The sequence below is a fragment of the Oryctolagus cuniculus genome, chromosome 11 (assembly GCF_964237555.1).
Source record: "Oryctolagus cuniculus chromosome 11, mOryCun1.1, whole genome shotgun sequence".
Taxonomy (NCBI): Eukaryota; Metazoa; Chordata; class Mammalia; order Lagomorpha; family Leporidae; genus Oryctolagus; species Oryctolagus cuniculus.
The window spans coordinates 3,838,475-3,856,129 of record NC_091442.1 but is presented as its reverse complement, the minus strand read 5'-3'; the positions used below and the strand labels follow the sequence as shown (position 1 = coordinate 3,856,129).

The 17,655-nt window shown below is 53.6% G+C and overlaps 1 protein-coding gene across 1 annotated transcript in view; it reads left to right on the top strand.

Annotated features, from left to right (window-relative positions):
• Window positions 1-17,655, top strand: part of RAB22A (RAB22A, member RAS oncogene family) — a 59,355-nt gene that overhangs the window by 27,773 nt on the left and 13,927 nt on the right. Inside the window, exon 3 of the mRNA XM_070051395.1 lies at window positions 8,179-8,260. Coding sequence (XP_069907496.1) covers window positions 8,179-8,260 — 82 coding nt within the window. The remainder of the gene's footprint in view (window positions 1-8,178; window positions 8,261-17,655) is intronic.

Below are 17,655 nucleotides of genomic sequence, written 5' to 3'. Positions count from 1 at the left end.
CAAGTTTCCAAGAAGAAGAATCAGATGGCTGGAAGGTGTAGGAGGAGTTTCAGTGTCTACCTAGTTTGCACATCTTGTTTTTTTGTTTTTTTTTTAAAGATTTTATTTTTTATTTATTTGAAAAACAGAATTACAGAGAGAGGTAGACACAGAGAGAGAGGTCTTCCATCCGACGGTTCACTCCCCAGGTGACCACAACAGCTGGAACTGCGCCAATACAGAGCCAGGAGCTTCTTCCTGGTCTCCCACGTGGGTAAGGGGCCCAAGGACTTGGGCCATCTTCCACTGGTTTCCCAGGCCATAGCAGAGAGCTGGATCGGAAGTAGAGCAGCCGGGACTAGAACCAGCGCCCATATGGGACGCCGGTGCTTCAGGCCAGGGCTTTAAGCCGCTGTGCCACAGCGCTGGCCCCAAGTTTGCACATTTTTGGAATTAAAGCATATGAATGCATCACCTGTTCACAAATTGAAGGGGCACAGTTACAATTCGGAAATGAGAGGAAGAGCCCATCGCACACGGTTGCCAGTGGTGACGGAGCCTGCCTCAGTGCCTTCCCCACCCCAGTCAGCAGTGGGTGGGTTTTGTGTCCGTCTCAGAGGATCCCTTTGTCCCTCCCTGCCCGTCTTGCCTACTGTGTCTTCTTCCAGGAGCATTTCCAGAGGCCACGCGATGTGCGTCCCTCTTTTGGTCCCTTCTTTGTGCCGCCCTCCGTGAGCCCCTGCTTCAGCGCTGTTTCTGCCTCACAGCTCCGTTCGCGCGTCCGTGAGTGCCTAGGGCCTGGTCTGTGGGAGGGCGAGCCTGGTAGGAAGACTTGGCTTCCTGCTTGCACTTGCGTGCTTTGTCCACGCCTCGGTTCTCTCGTGGGATGCTTGCCTCACAGTCATCTGTTTCCCGCGTTCACCTCCTCAAATAGGCCTGATAGCATCGTCCCTCCTTCCCCTCAGTGGCTCCCTTTCACTTTCACCTCTCTTTTCCAAAACATCGTGCGAGAGGTGATTTTCAGATGATAACACAGGTGAACCCTTTTTAATTTACATCGCTAAGTATTTTATCGTCTATGAAGAAAAATAAAATTCACCCATAAAAGCTGTGGGCTTTTCCCTCCACCAGTGGTGTTGCTTGGACAGTCTGTTTAATGCGTGGTTTCTGAGAGATGCAGTAGTGTGCAAATGAGACACAGGTACAGCAGCGATGGCAGCGCTGGGCCTGCCTCTGTGACGTGCTGGCTTATGTAAGGGAGACAAGGAGGGGCTCATGGCTAGCCTTCACCCACTGTCTCCTGACTCCCTCGACCACCCAGCCTGCCTGCCCAGTCTCTCCCTTCACAACAGCCGGGTTGCTGTCTGCATAGGCACAGTTCCTGCAGTGACCCCTGCTCTTGGCCGTCCTGCACTGTGATGCCCTAGGGCCTCACCCCACCTGCAGGGCAGACCTCCTTGTCCTGGGTACAGCCTGCACTTCGCCTCCTCGCTGAAGTCTTCCCTGCTGTGCTCAGCTCCTCCCACTGCACACTGGTGGCGTCACACGGATTTATGCTACTACAGATCAGAAGTCCAACATCAGTGTCACTGGCTTACATTTAGGGTGTTAAGGGAGCTGGTTCCGTCTAGAGACTCTGAGAGGAGCATCTGTGTCCTTGCTGTGTCAGTCAGCTTTTCGCTACCACAGTGGATACCTGAGACAGCCTGACTTGCTGAATGACAGATTGGCTGATCATGGTCCTGGAGATTTGCAGTCAAGATCAGGCAGGCCTCGTCGGTTCAGCATCTGGTGATGGTGTGCTTGTCACAAAGCGTCACCACAGGCAAGAGGCAGAGTGTGCGTGTCTGCGTGAACTCTTGTTCACCACCAGGCTTCAGTCGGGGGCTGCAGCCCCGTGGTCACATCCCGAAGGCCCCGCCTCCAAACACCAGGACTGGATGAAGTTCCCCTCTTAGTACCATTGACGCAAGATTTTGGAGACCAGACCTTTCATGGGCGCTCGGGAGACATTCCACGTCCAAACTAATACCCAAACCGTAGCACTCGCCTTGGCCGGCTTCCGGTGGCTGCTTTGGCTCGTGGCCCACTCCGACGTCCACTTCCCTCTTGAGCTCACCTCTCTTCTGCCCCCGAGTCCTCCAACTCCCTTTTACAAGGACCCTTGTGATTACTGTGGCCCAGCCTGGTTAATCCAGGATCACTCTCACTCTCACACAAAATCCTTACTCACGTCCAGCAGGGCATTGAGGGGGTGGCGTTATGCCACCTCCTGGGCCTCGTCCTGCCCCTTGTCCCGCGTAGGAAGACTTGGCTTCCTGCTTGCACTTGGATTCTTTGTCCACTCCTCAGTTCTCGCATGGGATGTTTGCCTTACAGTCATCCGTTCACCTGACCAGTGCCCCACATAAGCCTCTGGAGGTCCAGTTCAGAGCATAGGCCGGGGCTTGACCGCCTGGCCTTGAACGCTAGCTGCGGCACTCACTGCCTCTGTCGGTGTTTTCCATAAAATGGGGGTGAAGAACTTAACTCAAAGCGGAGGCTCACCACGCGTGTTCACACAGCACACGTGTGAAAGTGCAAGATGATTTCCTGGCAGTGAGGGACAGCTGGTGTCGGCAGCTACTTCTGTCTTTGTTAGTATGGATTTTACTGTTTATGATGTGAAAGGGTGTATGTTACATAAGTCATTCTGGACAGACTTTAAAAAGGGGAGGCTAAACTTTTTATTTGGATATCTATGTTAACTATTTTCCATCCCCTGAGTTCACGCCCCCAAAAGCCTGCAATAGCTGGACCAGACCCAAGCCAGGAGCCATGAACCCCATCTGGGTCTCACTTGGGTTACAGGGATCTAAGTACTTGGAGCCATCATTCAGAGTGCCTTCCCAGGCACATTAGCAAGAAGCTGAATCAGAAGTGTGCAGTGAGGGGCCCGCGCTGCGGCTCACTAGGCTAATCCTCCGCCTGCGGCACCAGCACACCAGGTTCTAGTCCCAGTTGGGGCACCGGGTTCTGTCCCGGTTGCTCCTCTTCCAGTCCAGCTCTCTGCTGTGGCCCGGGAAGGCAGTGGAGGATGGCCCAGGTCCTTGGGCCCTGCACCCCATGGGAGACCAGGAGGAGGCACCTGGCTCCTGGCTTTGGATCAGCGCAGCACCGGCCGTGGCGGGCATTTGGGGAGTGAACCAATGGAGGGAAGACCTTTCTCTCTGTCTCTCTCTCACTCACGCTCTGTCTCTCTCTCTCTCTCTCTCTTTGTCTAACTCTGCCTGTCAAAAATTAAAAAAAAAAATTTTTTTTTTAAAGTGTGCAGCGAGGCCTTGGACCAGCACCCTGACGCCCTGCCCAGTGACAGTCGCACCCCCCAGACTTCCCGGCTTTTGTGGGCACTCTGACATGAGCACGGGTGCTCTCTGTCCAGCTGACGCTCACTGAGCTCCTGTCAAGTTCTAAACCTTCTCAGAGGCCTGGGGGGGGGGGTCTCTTCTGGGTGAGCCGCTCAGTGTCGCGCACCTCTGGGCTTTGCCTGTCTCAGCCTTGTGTACTCAGCGGGGTCTGTCGGCATGTATCACGAAGGCCCCTACTGTTGTCTGTATGTGAGATTCCGTGTCTTTAGAAGGTAGGGTCTTCTGTGAATTTGTAAGTGTACTGAGTTGTTCCTCTTCAAAAGACAGAACCATTGTAGAGGCAACAGCTTCTCCGCATTTCACAGAACAGGACACGGTAAACAGAGGTTCTGGAGGGCGCCGTCAGCCCCCTGTGTGCCAGGAGCACCGACAGGTCTGCTGCCGTCAAAGAAGAGGCATTTGTAAAGCAGCCTGTAGCAGGTGTTTCCATCGGGAACACGTGCTCTGACCAGTCGTGACTGCTTGGTGTGCATGGAACTCGAATTTTCAGAATGTCATGAAAAATGGAGGAGTGTATGAAAGGCACCCTAGCTTCAGGAAATAACGCTAGTGGGGATTTTAGATCAAAGAGGTAGAAGATCTGCCTAGGCAGAGGGAAGGGAGACGGTTTAGCAGTGAGAAATAAGGTTATCAGGCAAGTCAGTGGCAGCCTGGAAAAATAAAAATGTATCATTGGAACGGCGAGGAGTCGTTGCCTGTTTTTCAAAAAGCAAGAGATTGAAGTTATCTTACCCCCGCATCAGTTAACTTCAGCCTTACAGGAGTGATCCTGGGGTTGAGTGACAATGGCAGGAAGAAAATGCAGGCGTCCTGCTCCAAGATTAGGGTCCGATGAATGGATTTGTTTCAGGGGTTGAGGTTCAGGTGCAGATTAGATACAGAATGAAGAGCCAGTCGCACTGCTGCAGGACTCGGTGCAGGCAGCACAGGGCGGAGAGTAGCGGCAGGCGGCTGGCCTGGAGCAGGCGCAGCGCCTCGTGCCTGGATATGGGGACAGTTAGAGTGGCCTGGAAATGCTGGGTGGGGTGCTGGCGCCGTGTCTGACGTGCCTGGGTAAGCGTCACTCAGTGAGCTTTGGGAAGGTGCTGTCCTCCACACAGAAGGCTGAATTCACTTTGGAATCCGGCTGGAGGCCTCAGCCCGTGTTAGCCCACAGCTTGATGGGACGTTTGGGAAAGACCAGGCAGTACCCTCCCCCAAGTCTGCCCCTGAGTGCAGGTGTTAGCACTATGCAGAGGAATAAAGTGTGAATGCTGAGAGGAGGAAGTGGTTCCCGTCCCTCAAAAATCATCAGAGATGGGGACCAGTACTGCAGAGCAGGTGCAGCCACCACCGGCAGTGCCGGCATCCTGTCTGGCCACTGGAACATTCGTGTCTCAGCTGCTGCACTTCCAATCCAGCCCCCTGCCCATGTGCCTGGGAAAGCAGCAGAAGATGGCCCAGGGCTTGGGCCCCTGCCAAGCACGTGGGAGACCCGGATAGAGTTCTAGCTCCTTCTTCAACCTGGCCCAGCCCTGGCTGTTGCAGCCACTAGGGAAGTGAACCAGCAGGTGGAAGACCTCTGTCGCTCTCTGTAACTCTGACTTTCAAATAAAAAATAAAGCCTTTTAGAGAGTCATCAGAGTTGCCTGTTGCTATAAAGGGGCATTGTGGGACCTAGGGGAGGAGAATCAAGAGGGAGGATCTCAGCATGACCTGAGCGGAGCCTGGAGGTGGGCGGAGCTCCTGGTGCAGCCCTCCAGTGGGAAGCGGAGACGCCAGGGGGCCAGGACTTCTCCCTTTGCAGCATCCTAGAGAGTGAGAGGGGCACAGTGACAGTTTGCAGCCTGCTGCCTGCTGCCTAGGGCAGGGGTGAGAGCTGGTGGCCATGCAGGAGAAGGCAACGGTACCTGTGCCGTGAGCCACTTTCATTATCCCTAGAAGCCTCACAGCTGGCTACAGGGAAAGAGCCAAGGACTCCTCTGACCTCAGCTCCTGGCCTGTGCTTCGTTTGTACGCCCCTGAGGCTCCAGGAGCATTTGGCCAGGACACCAGGAAATGTCAGTGACTGGCTGCCAAGCAGCCTGCGGGCAGCGCAGTAATTTGAATAAAGTTCTAGAGTAGCTAGGAGAGCGATGAGGAGCCTACCTGTGCTGGCGGGGGCACAGACTTCTGTAATTACCCACATTTGAGCCGAGATCTAGAGAGGGTGGGGTGGCTGGCCCGGGGAGAGCCAGTGGGGAAATACACAGGGCACAGGAGTAGTAGATGGGGAGGTAGAAACAGGGGCAGCTGGGAGGATTCGAGACCGAGGGAGAGAGCTATCCGGGGACTGCATGACCAGGCAAGTTGCTCTGGGATCATGAACCAGGGCAGTGGTGATGTGTGAGCCAAAGATGTCTCTGCTCAGCCAAAGCCAGGAAGTGGCGGTCACAGCCCGTGGCAGTGGACAGCCATATGGACAGCCTTGAGTGAGGGCACTGACCAGAGAGCTGCCGGGAGTCGTCGGGCTCATTCCTCAGTTCTCCTCGGATAAGGGTGCCACAAGCTGTGAGCCTGAGAAGGAGCAGTAGGAAGGGGTGCAGAGAGCTGGAGGGAGACTGGAGAATGCGCATTCAGGCTGCATGAGCTGGGAAGGGCCGGGGGGGGGGGGGGGGGGCAGGCTCCGCGGGCGCTCGGGAGAATCTGTGCTGGCCCATGGAGCTTTGTGCTTTCCCTCCAGCCAGCCAGCCACCCTACTGGTGGGTAGAGGAAGCAGCTGGAAAGACTATTTGGGGCTTCTCTGGGTGGTTTGGACTGGCAGTGTGGATGAGCGATGCTGGTGATAAAAGGACAGGAAGCCAACAGGTGTAGATACAGACCGAGAAGGGAGCTTTGGACACACGAAGACCTCGGGGTGACAGGAAGGAGGCAGGTGAGGGTGAGAGTGACGGTGAGAGACAGCTCGGAGATGTTTAAGATCAGAGATGGGAGTCGAGTTTAACCTTAACTTTAAGGTGCCTTCACCACATCACAGCTGCTGTTGTCTCCTGACTTGGTGACAGGTCTGTTTTCATGGAAGGGGAGCGATTGGCAGGGGGGTTGAACTTCCGTGAGTGCCGCTGCTGTCCTGAACCATGTCCTTTCAGGTGCTGCCTTTCAGTGTGCCCTCCTCAGCCTTCTGCGCACTTGAAGCGTATCCCTTCTCTTGTCCTCTGAGAGCCACGGTGGACAGGTCAGAAGCACGGGCTCTGTGAGCAGCTCTGTTGGCAGCCGCTGTCGCTCAGGTGTAACAGCACAGTCGTAACTGACGGAGTTGACTTGCAAGCTTTTAGGACTAATTGCAAAGTTTGAACTAAAACATTTCCTGGAGCGGCCTTTAAATAATAATCATCACACCTTGTATAGATACAGTGCCTTGCAGTTTACAGAGCGCTTTCACGTACGCAGCTCAGTTCGTCTTCACAGTAAACAGTGGTTTCTGAGTGCTTAGATCTTTCCCAAGCGAGAAGTCACGGTGCACATCCTGACTTAATCATGGCAAGATGCCCAAAGTTCTGATACAGTAACCACTTACTGAGTACCTTCTATGCACAAACCACTTTACCGAGGCTACCAAAGGGTAAATTTTCAACAAGTAAATATTCAGTACATAGAACCTACGCAATAGAAGTGATCTTGCCTCCTATTCACTGCCCTCCCTCATTGCAGGCACTGTTCTGGAAGCCACTGACTGTGCCATGATTCACATAAGTATTGCAGAAGTGCATCGTATCGGGCAGGAGTAGTTAAGGCCAAGGATGCTGGTACTTGTCTGAGCTCAGTGATTCACCAGAAGGTCGTTCCGTAGCGACTTGCAGCTTCTGGAAGAGCATCTCGTAGTAGAGTCTCAACACCAGTGTCTCAGGCTCTCGGCACATGCCTCGCCTTTGCGTTCATTGTCCCGGTCGGGGTGATCTGGGGGTGACGGAAGCATGCATCTTGGCTCCTGACCCCAGAAGGCTTGCTGTTCAGTAAAGAGGAATGGCTGTCTCGGGTCCTGGAAGCCAGCCCAGGAGGCCAGATGTCCCTTGGGCACTGCCCTCTAGGTGAGATGGGGCAGAAGGAGTCTTCGTGTGACTGGTCTGGGCTCTGTCTGCTGGGGTTACCCCGAATGCTTAGGCAGGTGCTCTGGGGCTCATGGCTGCTCAGAGAATTTGCAGGTTTTGAGGTGACGCGAGACCCTCTAAAATAATAGGAACCCTTGCCTGCAAAGCCACGTTGGCCAGAGTGGCTGCCTCGGTAAGCGGTGGGACCTGCACACCAGGTTCCATCTCCACACGGGTGGTCATGGGTGCTGAGGGGTGCCAGTGATGAGCCAGGTCCCTCCGTGCAGCCTCTCTGTTCCTTGTTGGGCTCCCGACTTGATGAACTCCAGCCTTAGCACTCACTCTCACTCGACTGCTTACGTGGCCTGGGAATCGGGGGAGGACGAGCCCGGGCAGCCTGGTATTTTATGAGCACTCCTTTTCTTAGCAATTTCTGTGATAATATCTTTCAACAACAGCTTCTCTATTCTACAAGGCTGCCTCTTCTTTTGATGGGAGCTTAGGCCATCAAAGCCAAAGAAGGACTCTGCCTTCTTCGTGGTGGGCAGGTGTGCCTAATGCTTGGTCGTGTGGGTCAGAATATGCAGCCAGCGTCTAAGCGTCCCCTCAGTGCTCCAGAGAGGAGCACGGTTAAGACGGGGTGTGGAGCTGGGCGTCTGAGGGTTACGTCTAAGTGATGTTTCCGACTGGGGCTGGAAGCGTGCTTTGCATAATTGTGTTCTGACCATGTAGGTCTCTCTTTGTAGGGCATCTTTTATGACCAAGACTGTCCAGTACCAAAATGAGCTCCATAAATTCCTAATCTGGGATACAGCGGGACAAGAACGAGTAAGTCACTCTTTAATTCACTCTGTGTTTCTCTGTGGCCCACGTTAAAGCGCCAGCTGAACTGCCACCGTCCCTGTCACTTCCCGTTCCTCACTTCCCTTCTGTGCGCCAGAGCGCGCTTCTCTCCTTTGCGTGGGCCAGCTGGAGCCACAAGGTCCACTAATGCAGAAAGCGATGACGCGCACTGCGGGCGCCTTCATCCTGCCAGTGTCAGTGCACGCCGGCTGACGGGCCTGACAGTCACTCTCAGCGTTGTGTGTGATCTGGGCCCGGCCTCCAGTGAAGATACAGAAGAATTGCTGCTGCAGACGGGGAGTCCACACAACTCATTTATGGCCGCCTTTTTGAAGCTCAAGAGGGAACTTTATAGCATACAAAGTTGGAGATTGTGACGTGGACGAGCTAATGCGGAGTCCTGCAGTGGGTACTTAATAATGCCTGGTGATGAAGTTGACCGTGATGGTTTTCTGCTTAAGGAAGACCCTGGAGCAGAGTGGGGCCTGGGCAAGCTCACCCCATCAGGAGGGGTAAGGCGGGCACAGACTCGCGCCTGTCCTGTGGCTTCCTCCTCCTCTGGGCCCCACGTCCTTCTCCCTGCCGGGGAGCCTCCGGCAGCCACCCCATTATTCAGCTGCCATTGAATTTTGTTTGCAAACAGCACCATCATAACACTGGTGGATGCACAGTGCTATCTTACCCCTTACGTACACCAGAAGTGCTCGGGAAGAGGGAGTCTGTCCTCACAGTGCTCTCTGAGACAGACTCTGGTGTCAGATCTGACGACTCCTCAGACAAGGAGAGGAAATCTACAACCATGACTGCTGTCCCGGATGTGGAATGACACAGCTGTAGAACTTACTGTCTTGGCCGGCGCCGCGGCTCACTAGGCTAATCCTCCGCCTAGCGGCGCCGGCACACCAGGGTCTAGTCCTGGTCAGGGCGCCGGATTCTGTCCCGGTTGCCCCTCTTCCAGGCCAGCTCTCTGCTGTGGCCAGGGAGTGCAGTGGAGGATGGCCCAAGTGCTTGGGCCCTGCACCCCATGGGAGACCAGAAGAAGCACCTGGCTCCTGGCTTCGGATCGGCGCGGTGCACCGGCCGTAGCGTGCCGGCCATGGCGGCCATTGGAGGGTGAACCAATAGTAAAGGAAGACCTTTCTCTCTGTCTCTCTCTCTCACTGTCCACTCTGCCTGTCAAAAAAAAAAAAAAAAAAAAGCTTACTGTCTTAAGTTTGCTCTGTCTGGCTCCTTCTGTTTTTAGTGCTGGATGCCATGCCCCTGTCCAGTGACTCCTCTGAGGTGCGTCTGCGTGCAGTCCTCCGTTCCCCACTCCTCCTCCGCTGTGCTGAGCACTAGGACGGTTGTGCCCTTGCCAGTGTCGCCCCTGCGCCCTCTGTAAGGCTGCTTCCCGGGGCCCTGCCTGTGTCTGTGGGCATAGCCGTCCGCTCAGTCCCGTTAGCACCAGCCTGCGGGCTCTCCCTGCTGGTGCCCTGTGTCCCCTACCCTGAGCGCCATGTGTCTGTCTCCCCTCACGATGTGTGATGATAAGCAGAGCCCTCAGCAGGGAGAACCCCCTGGGTGGGCGTGTGGTGCACGAGGAAAGATGCTGCTTGGGATACCTGCAGGCAGTAAACCAGCCGGTGTACGATGTCTCTCTCTGTCTCTCTCTCTGTTTGTCTTTCAAGTTAAAAAAAAATGAAAATAACTTTTTTAAAAACCACACTGTAGGGCCTCATCGTGGTGCAGCTGGCTAAGCCTCGTGCAGCACTGCACATCCCGAATGAGCCCCAGTTCATGCCCCAGCCGCTCCGCGTCTGACCCGCTCCCTGCCAGCCTGCCTTGGGGAGCAGCAGAAGGTGCCCAAGCACCGGGGCTCCTGCCACCGACCGGGTGGAATTCAGGGCTCCTGGACCGAGCCTGGTCCAACCCTGGCCATTGCAGCAGTTCAGGCAGTGAACCAGCAGACGGACGACCCCTCCCTCCCTCCCTCCCTCCCTCCCTCTCTCCCTCTCTCTCTCTCCCCCCTCCCTCCCTCTCTTTCTCTCCCCCCTCCCTCCCTCTCTTTCTCTCTCTCTCTCTCTCCCTCTCTCTCTGTAACTCTGCCTTTCAAATTAGATAAATAAAGCATACTGTACATAATGCGGGTGACTTGGGGTCTGAGCCTGGTGTACACAGTGATGTACCGTACAACATGTCTGTCTTTCTGGAACAAATAGCACAGGGGGATGTGCTTTGTGACAGCTGAAGTCTGAAGGTCTGTGATGAGCTGGTTTGCCCGCCTCTTGTTTGCCCACTCCTGATTGGTTTTTCAGCGGCATTAGTTCTCTAGACTCAAACCTGCCTCCGTCACGCAGCCCAGAGGGCCGTGCTGCAGGCCGGGGCACTGCCGGCCAGGAGGGAGCAGCCACCACTCACCCTGCCAGCTGTTGGCAGCAGCACGTGTCCAGAGCTGCTGGATCATAGGCTGAAGAAGAAAAGCTGGACAGTGACAAAGTCACCAAAACTGAAACGCAAGAGCCCCCAGTCACCTGTGGACCTGTCCTGCTTCAAGGACTGCCCCCTTGCCCTGGACAAGGCCTTCAGGGACCTGACTGTACCAACCAGAGCCTGAGTCATTGTAGCTGTTCACCCCAGCCCATCCCCTGTGCCATGTCATGGTTGTGAGCCTTGGACTCATTCTCACACCTTTCGCCCTCAAAACCCTCCTCTGATGTCACCTGGCGGGACACTTTGCCAGCTGTTGCCGCCGTTCTCGGCCCGGTAGCCACATCGTCACCCACCGTGTTGCAAAGCCGATCTAGACGTCTGACCCGCCCTCACCTGTGCTGCTCTGCTGCCTAAGCACGTCTCCGGCAGGCTCACTTTCTGTCTCAGCCTTCTCTCCACGTCGCCTGAGTATTCCTGCAGCTGTTTAAGCAGCCTCCCTACTTGCCCTAAACCCAGCACTGGCCCACAGAAATCTTTTTAAAAATGTATTTGTTTTATTTGAGAGGTAGAGTTACAGATAAGAGAGGGAGAGACAGAGAGGTCTTCCATCATCTGGTTCATTCCCCAGGTGGCTGGAGCTGGGCTGATCAGGGACCCAGGAGCTTCTTCCAGGTCTCCCACACAGATGCAGGGGCCCAAGCACTTGGGCCGCCTTCTGCTGCTTTCCTAGGCCATAGCAGAGAGCTGGATGGGAGCAGGAGCAGCGGGACACAAGCCGGTGCCCGTTGGGATGCCGGCGGGTACTGTGGCAGTGCTGGCCCCCAGAGGGATCTTGTGAAATCATCAGTCAGACCCTCTTCTCTGCCCACTTGTACCCTGCGTGATGACGGGAAGCTGTGTCCTGCAGAGGTTACAGTGAGGCCTCCACGCTGTTCCACCTTCTCTCCTCACTGCCCTCCGGGCCCACCTTCCTTCTCCCCACTGAGTCCCGGCTGCTGGCCGCCGTTCGGCTCCTTAAGCACTCCTTGCCTTCAGGTCTTCAGACACACTCCTCCTCCTCCTCACTGAGCTCTTCCCCTCGCAGCGTGGCTGGCCGGCTCATCACCGGCCACTGGGTCCCGCGCTAAATGTCAACCCCAGAGTCCTCCCAGTCCCCGGACCTCAGCAGTGGCCACAGCTCGTCAGCATCACTGTCCTTAGTAACTGCTCAGGATGGCCGGTCCAGGTTGTGAGCAGACCACCTGTCTACTCAGCTTTCTTGCCGGTCTCTCCCACCAGACGGTAGGTAAGTGTGAGAGCTGGGCCCACAGCGTCTACTGCTGTGTCTGCAGAGCCTAACCCAGCACCTGACAGACCGTCAGTATTCCTGTATTAGTTGGATGAATAAGCAAGTGAGCTCTGGGCTATCCCACTGTATCCTGAATTGTCTTCGGTTGCCCCACACGGGCCTGTCGAGCTGTGTCCTTCCTTGTCTGCCTTCTGTTAGACTGCTCCCCAGGCCAGGGACAGTCTTCACCCCTGCCAGAGGGTTCTGATACCAGAGGATTTCTGTCCCCTGACCGCCAGCCCTACCCGGGCAACAATAAGGACAGATCAACTGTCCACTTCTATCCTGTGAGTAATGCATGCCTCGATTTAAAATCTCTGGTGTTACATTATTCACTTCTCTGTTAGAAGATTGATTGTGGAACCAAAAGTTATCATAAAATGAAAATCCTTTCTGATGAACTGACCATTCAGAAACCCTCTCTATTTCACCCTAGCATCTTTCACCACACAGTTTTTTTGTTTATATTGTTTTAAGATCTGTTTTTGTGAAAGGCAGAGTTATAGGGGCTGGCGCCGTGGCGCACTAGGTTAATCCTCCACCTGCAGCGCCGGCATCTCATATGGCCACTGGTTCTAGTCCCGGCCACTCCTCTTCCAGTCCAGCTCTCTGCTGTGGCCTGGGATAGCAGTGGAAGATGGCCCGAGTCCTTGGGCCCCTGCATCCACGTGGGAGGCCTGGAGGAAGCTCCTGGCTCCTGGCTTCAGATCGGCATAGTCCCAGCCATTGCAGCCACCTGGGGAGTGAACCAGCCGATGGAGGACCTTTTTCTCTCTGCCTCTCCTTCTCTCTGTGTAACTCCGACTTTCAAAGAAATAAATAAAGCTTTTTAAAAAATTAGAAGAAGAAAAATACCAGGATGATGATATAAATGGTTCACAGGATAGTGATTTGTATATCAAAGGGTTAAGGGAGACCTGAGGAAAATTGATGGAGCTGACAAACATTTCTGTAAACATCACTCTTTGATGGTGGGCTCTGAGGCCGCGTGTGCAATGAAGGGTGTCGTACTGTGCGTGTAGCTCCAGCAGAAGACTCAGCCAGGTCTCCAGTCAGCTTTGACTCAGCGTTCATCTAGAAATGAGCTCCCACCTGTGATAAGAAAGCTGAGTGTTTTCAGACGCCTGGCAGAGTGAAGCTTGTTTGCATGACTTGACTGTGTGTTCTCAGGAGAGAGCCTCCGTGAGACCTCTCTGTCTCTACTGTTTGCTAGCCTGAATGAATTCATTTTGTCACCTTTTTCCACCAATTATCTTTCCCTCTGCTGGAGCTGAGACCCACACAGCACATACACCGTCAGCGCGGCAGAGCGTTCCAGCGCCTGTGACGGCAGGAAGACAGCTGCAGGGGGCGTCGGCACAGCAGCTAAGATGCCGATTTCGACGTCCACGTGCCATCTCAGGTGCCGGGTTTGAGCCCCAGCCCCTCCGCGTACAATCAGGCTTCCTGCTGGCACACGCCCCCCGGGCGCCGCGGGTGGTAGCTCGGGACCCTTGGTCTCTGCCATCCGCAAGGAGACCCAGACTGAGTTCTGGGCTGCTCGCCTCGGTCCCAGGCTCTTGACCCAGCGCCGGCTGTTGAGGTCCTTTGGGGAGTGAGGCAGCAGGTCAAAGATCTGCCTGTCCCTTTCTCTCTGTGTCTGTCTGCCTTTCAAAATAAAAAAAAAAAAATTTTTAAAGCTCAACCAGAGTTGAGTGACGTGCCATCCAGACTTAGGGACGCATATCCCTGCATCTTAATGTAGAGTTTCCTGACTCTACTTCCACAAAGGCCACAAGACGCAGGCTCACTTACTGTCACAGTAGTCACATGAGGAATGGTTCTTACACTTAAAGTCAGGAGGGGGCCGGCGCTGCCCCCAGTGCCAGCATCCCATGTGGGCACTGGTTCAAGTCCTGGCTGCTCCACTTCGATCCAGCTCTCTGCTGTGGCCTGGGCAAGCAGTGCAGGATGGCCCAAGTGCTCGGGCCCCTGCACTCATGGAAGACCCGGAAGAGACTCCTGGCTCCTGGCTCCTGGCTTTGGATCAGCGCAGCTCCAGCTGCTGCAGCCAACTGGGGAGTGAACCAGCAGATGGAAGACCTCTGTCTCTGTCTCTCATTCTCTCTCTGTGTAACTCTGACTTTCAAGTAATTTTTAAAAAGAAAAAAGTGAAATCAGAAACAAGTATAGTGAATCAGTATCATCTAGAGTTGGGATCACTAAATACAACCAAAAGCTGAAGACTTTTACTGTTTGTCCCTCAGCAGGAAATGTTTGCTTCCCCGATACAGAGGCCGCTTTGGAGCAGAGAGTTGGCGTCTTTTGAGTTTTCACCTGCTCTGCCTGCTTTCTTCCCCAGAAGCCACAGGAGGAGTTCTGATGTCACAGGGTGACTCATCAAGGACTGGCACTCTCCCAGGTGACAACTTTGGGAGTAGTAACCCCTCTACTGAACATTTGAAAAACAGCTGTTTGAAGGCACTGCAGAGCAGCCTAAAGCTGTGAGAAACTACAAAGGGAGCTGTGTTGAACGAGGCCCACGTTTGTACAGCTTTTCCCAGTGGGCACTCCCCGGCCTGCGTGGCAGAGGTCACCAGCCTGTCCTTGCAGCTTGTGGCGTTGAAGGAGGGAGGTGGAGACAGCCAGGACAGCTGGAAATCTGTACAAGCAGGTAAGTACCAGAAAGGCGGACTCATTCTGCAAGAACACCCAAGACGCTCCTCCCGAAAGGAGCTTCTGGCAGGTGTTCTAGCTACAGGAACAAAAAAACGACTAATGTAAGTGGTCTCAACTGGAGAGGCAAATCTCGCCAGAACACAGCCAGTGAAGAATCATGGCCAGGCAGTAGTCGCAGCACCTAAGGTGAAAGTCTGCTCGCTGGCCAGGACACTAATCAGGAGAACAGAAAGAACAGCAAAATAGGAGCAGAGTCTCCATACCACAGGAACAAATTCAGACAGTTTAACACAGTGTGATTGGAGACCCAGAAGAAACAGAGAAGAGGGCTGAGAAAGCATTTTAAGGAAAAGTGGTTAAAATGTTCCCCAATTTGGTGAAACATCAGCTCACAAATCCAGAAGGTTTAGAAACCTATAAAGGAACCCACAAAGGTGCCTCGTTGTAAGACTGCTGACAACCAGAGATGCAGAGAGACTCTGAAAGCCTCCAGAGCTGAGAGGCACCCTCCACCCAGGGACTCCGGCGTGCACGCTGCCGGACGCCTGCGCAAGCCCTGGAGCCGGACGTCTGCAGAACAGCGTCCTTAAAGGCGGAGCGCGGAACTCGGGCAGCCTCCAGGAAGCGTCTTTCAGTGCGAAATGGAAGTAAGGACATCTGCAGGCAAGCGGAAGTGGATAAAGCAAAGTGGATAATGCAGCAGCCGCATCCTCGAGAACTTTTCAGGCTAAAGAGAAGCGACCTGGGTGGCAGCTCAGATCCCAGGGAAGAGGGGAAACCACTGGACGCTGTGGAAGGCCCTCCTTCTCAGCTTCTTTAACAGACAGCTTGGCTGTTTAATTCAAAAATTTCCATGGCCAGAGCCGTGGCTCACTTGGCTGATCCTCCACCTGCGGCGCCGGCATCCCATACGGGCACCAGGTTCTAGTCCCGGTTGTTCCTCTTCCAGTCCAGCTCTCTGCTGTGGCCCAGGAGGGCAGTGGAGGATGGCCCAGGTCCTTGGGCCCTGCACCCCAAGGGAGACCAGGAGAAGCACCTGGCTCCTGGCTTCAGATAAGCACCGGCCATGGTGGCCATTTGTGGGGTGAACCAACGGAAGGAAGACCTTTCTCTCTGTCTCTCTTTGTCTAACTCTGCCTGTCCAAAAAAAAAAAAAAAAAAAAAAAACCGCCACATTGGATTGCACTGATTATAGTGTGTACAGATTTAAAATGTTTGACAACAGTAGCACAGAGGATGGGGGCATGCCAGAAATTAGACTCCTGCTATATTCTGATATTTTACATGAAGTGGTTCGTGTTACACTCTTAGACTATGGGAAGTATATGTTGCTGTTACAGGGCAAACACTGTTTAAAGCACTGTAAGAAAGTACAGGTGAATCCCAAAAAACAATGCAAAAGAGGAGAGGAACAGAAGAATTTAAAAAGAAATGGAGCAAATATAAAACAAAATATAAGACTTAAATCCAAATAGGATAGTATGTGAATTAAATGTAGAGGAATGGAACATTCCACTTAAAAGAGGTTGGGGGCCAGTGCTGTGGCATGGTGGGTAAAGCTGCCGCCTACAGGGCCGGCATCCCATATGAGTGCCAGTTTGAATCCCAGCTGCTCCACTTCACATCCAGCTCCCTGCTAATGCTCCTGGGAAAGCAGCAGAAGATGGCCCAAGTGCTTGGACCCCTGCACCTTGTCAGAGACCCAGATGAAGCGCCTGGCTTTTGCCTGGCTCAGCCCTGGCCATTGTGGCCATCTGGGGAATGAACCAGCAGGTAGAAGACTTCTCCCTATCTGCCTCTCCTCTTTGTAACTCTTGAGTTTCAAATAAGTAAATATTTAAAAAAAATAAAAAAGAGGTAGTCATGTTAGATCAAAAACCTGGCCCAGCAATGTGTTGGTTAAACGAGGATTAAGTAGCAAAACCAAGATACGTTAAAAACAAGGGACTAGAAAAGGATGTTCTATGTAAATCATAAGCATGTATTAGTATTGACATACTGATGTCAGTCACACAGTTTTTTTTATTTTTAAAAGATTTATTTATTTACTTTGAAAGTCGGAGTTACACAGAGAAGGAGAGGCAGAGAGAGAGAGAGAGAGAGAGAGAGAAGTCTTCCATCCGATGGTTCACTCCCCAATTGGCCACAACAGCCGGAATTGCGCCGATCAGGAGCCAGGAGCTTCTTCTAGGCTTCCCACGTGGGTGCCGGGCCCAAGGACTTAGGGCCATCTTCTACTGCTATCCCAGGCCATAGTAGAGAGCTGAATCAGAAGTGGAGCAGCCGGGATTAGAACCAGCGCCCATATGGGAAGCCAGCGCTTCAGGCCAGGGCGTTAACCGACTGCGCCACAGCGCCGGCCCCCCAGTAATACAGATTTGCAGATAGATTATTATCAAGGTCAAAGAGGGGCATGATGGGAAGCGTTAAGGAACTTTGTGTTCATGGAATATTTTATATCTTGGTGTGGAGTGTTTGCAGGTTGTGTACGTTTGTCAGCTTGTCAAACCGTGCAGTGGTGATCTCTGTTCTTTATGTGAATTTCACCCGACAAATTGGAGTTCAGAAGAGGACCCAGCGAAGAAGCCGCACCAGGGGTGCAGCAAGCATGAAGCCAGCCCGTGCTTGGCCCCGGCTGTGTCCTCTGCCTGTTGCTAGGCTGCAGAGGTTGCGTCTCTCTCAGCTAATGAGGTCGTTTCCTTCTGTAGAATGCTTTCTTGGTTTCAACTTCCGTTTTCTTCCAAAACCTGACATCATTTTATTGGAAATCAGCGGGCTTTCACCGCAGGGGCAGGTGGTTTTCTCAGACAGCCCAGTAGCAGTGTCTGTGCGTGGACACCTGGGTCCAGCGTGTGGTTTGACTGCCCCATCCTCACCAGCTCTCAACGAGGCACTCACTAATTCTTGGTTCCCTGAGATTAAATGTTGTACTAAATAGATCCGGTGTCTTCTCTCAGGGAGTTAGCAGTCATGATTTCACTTTCCT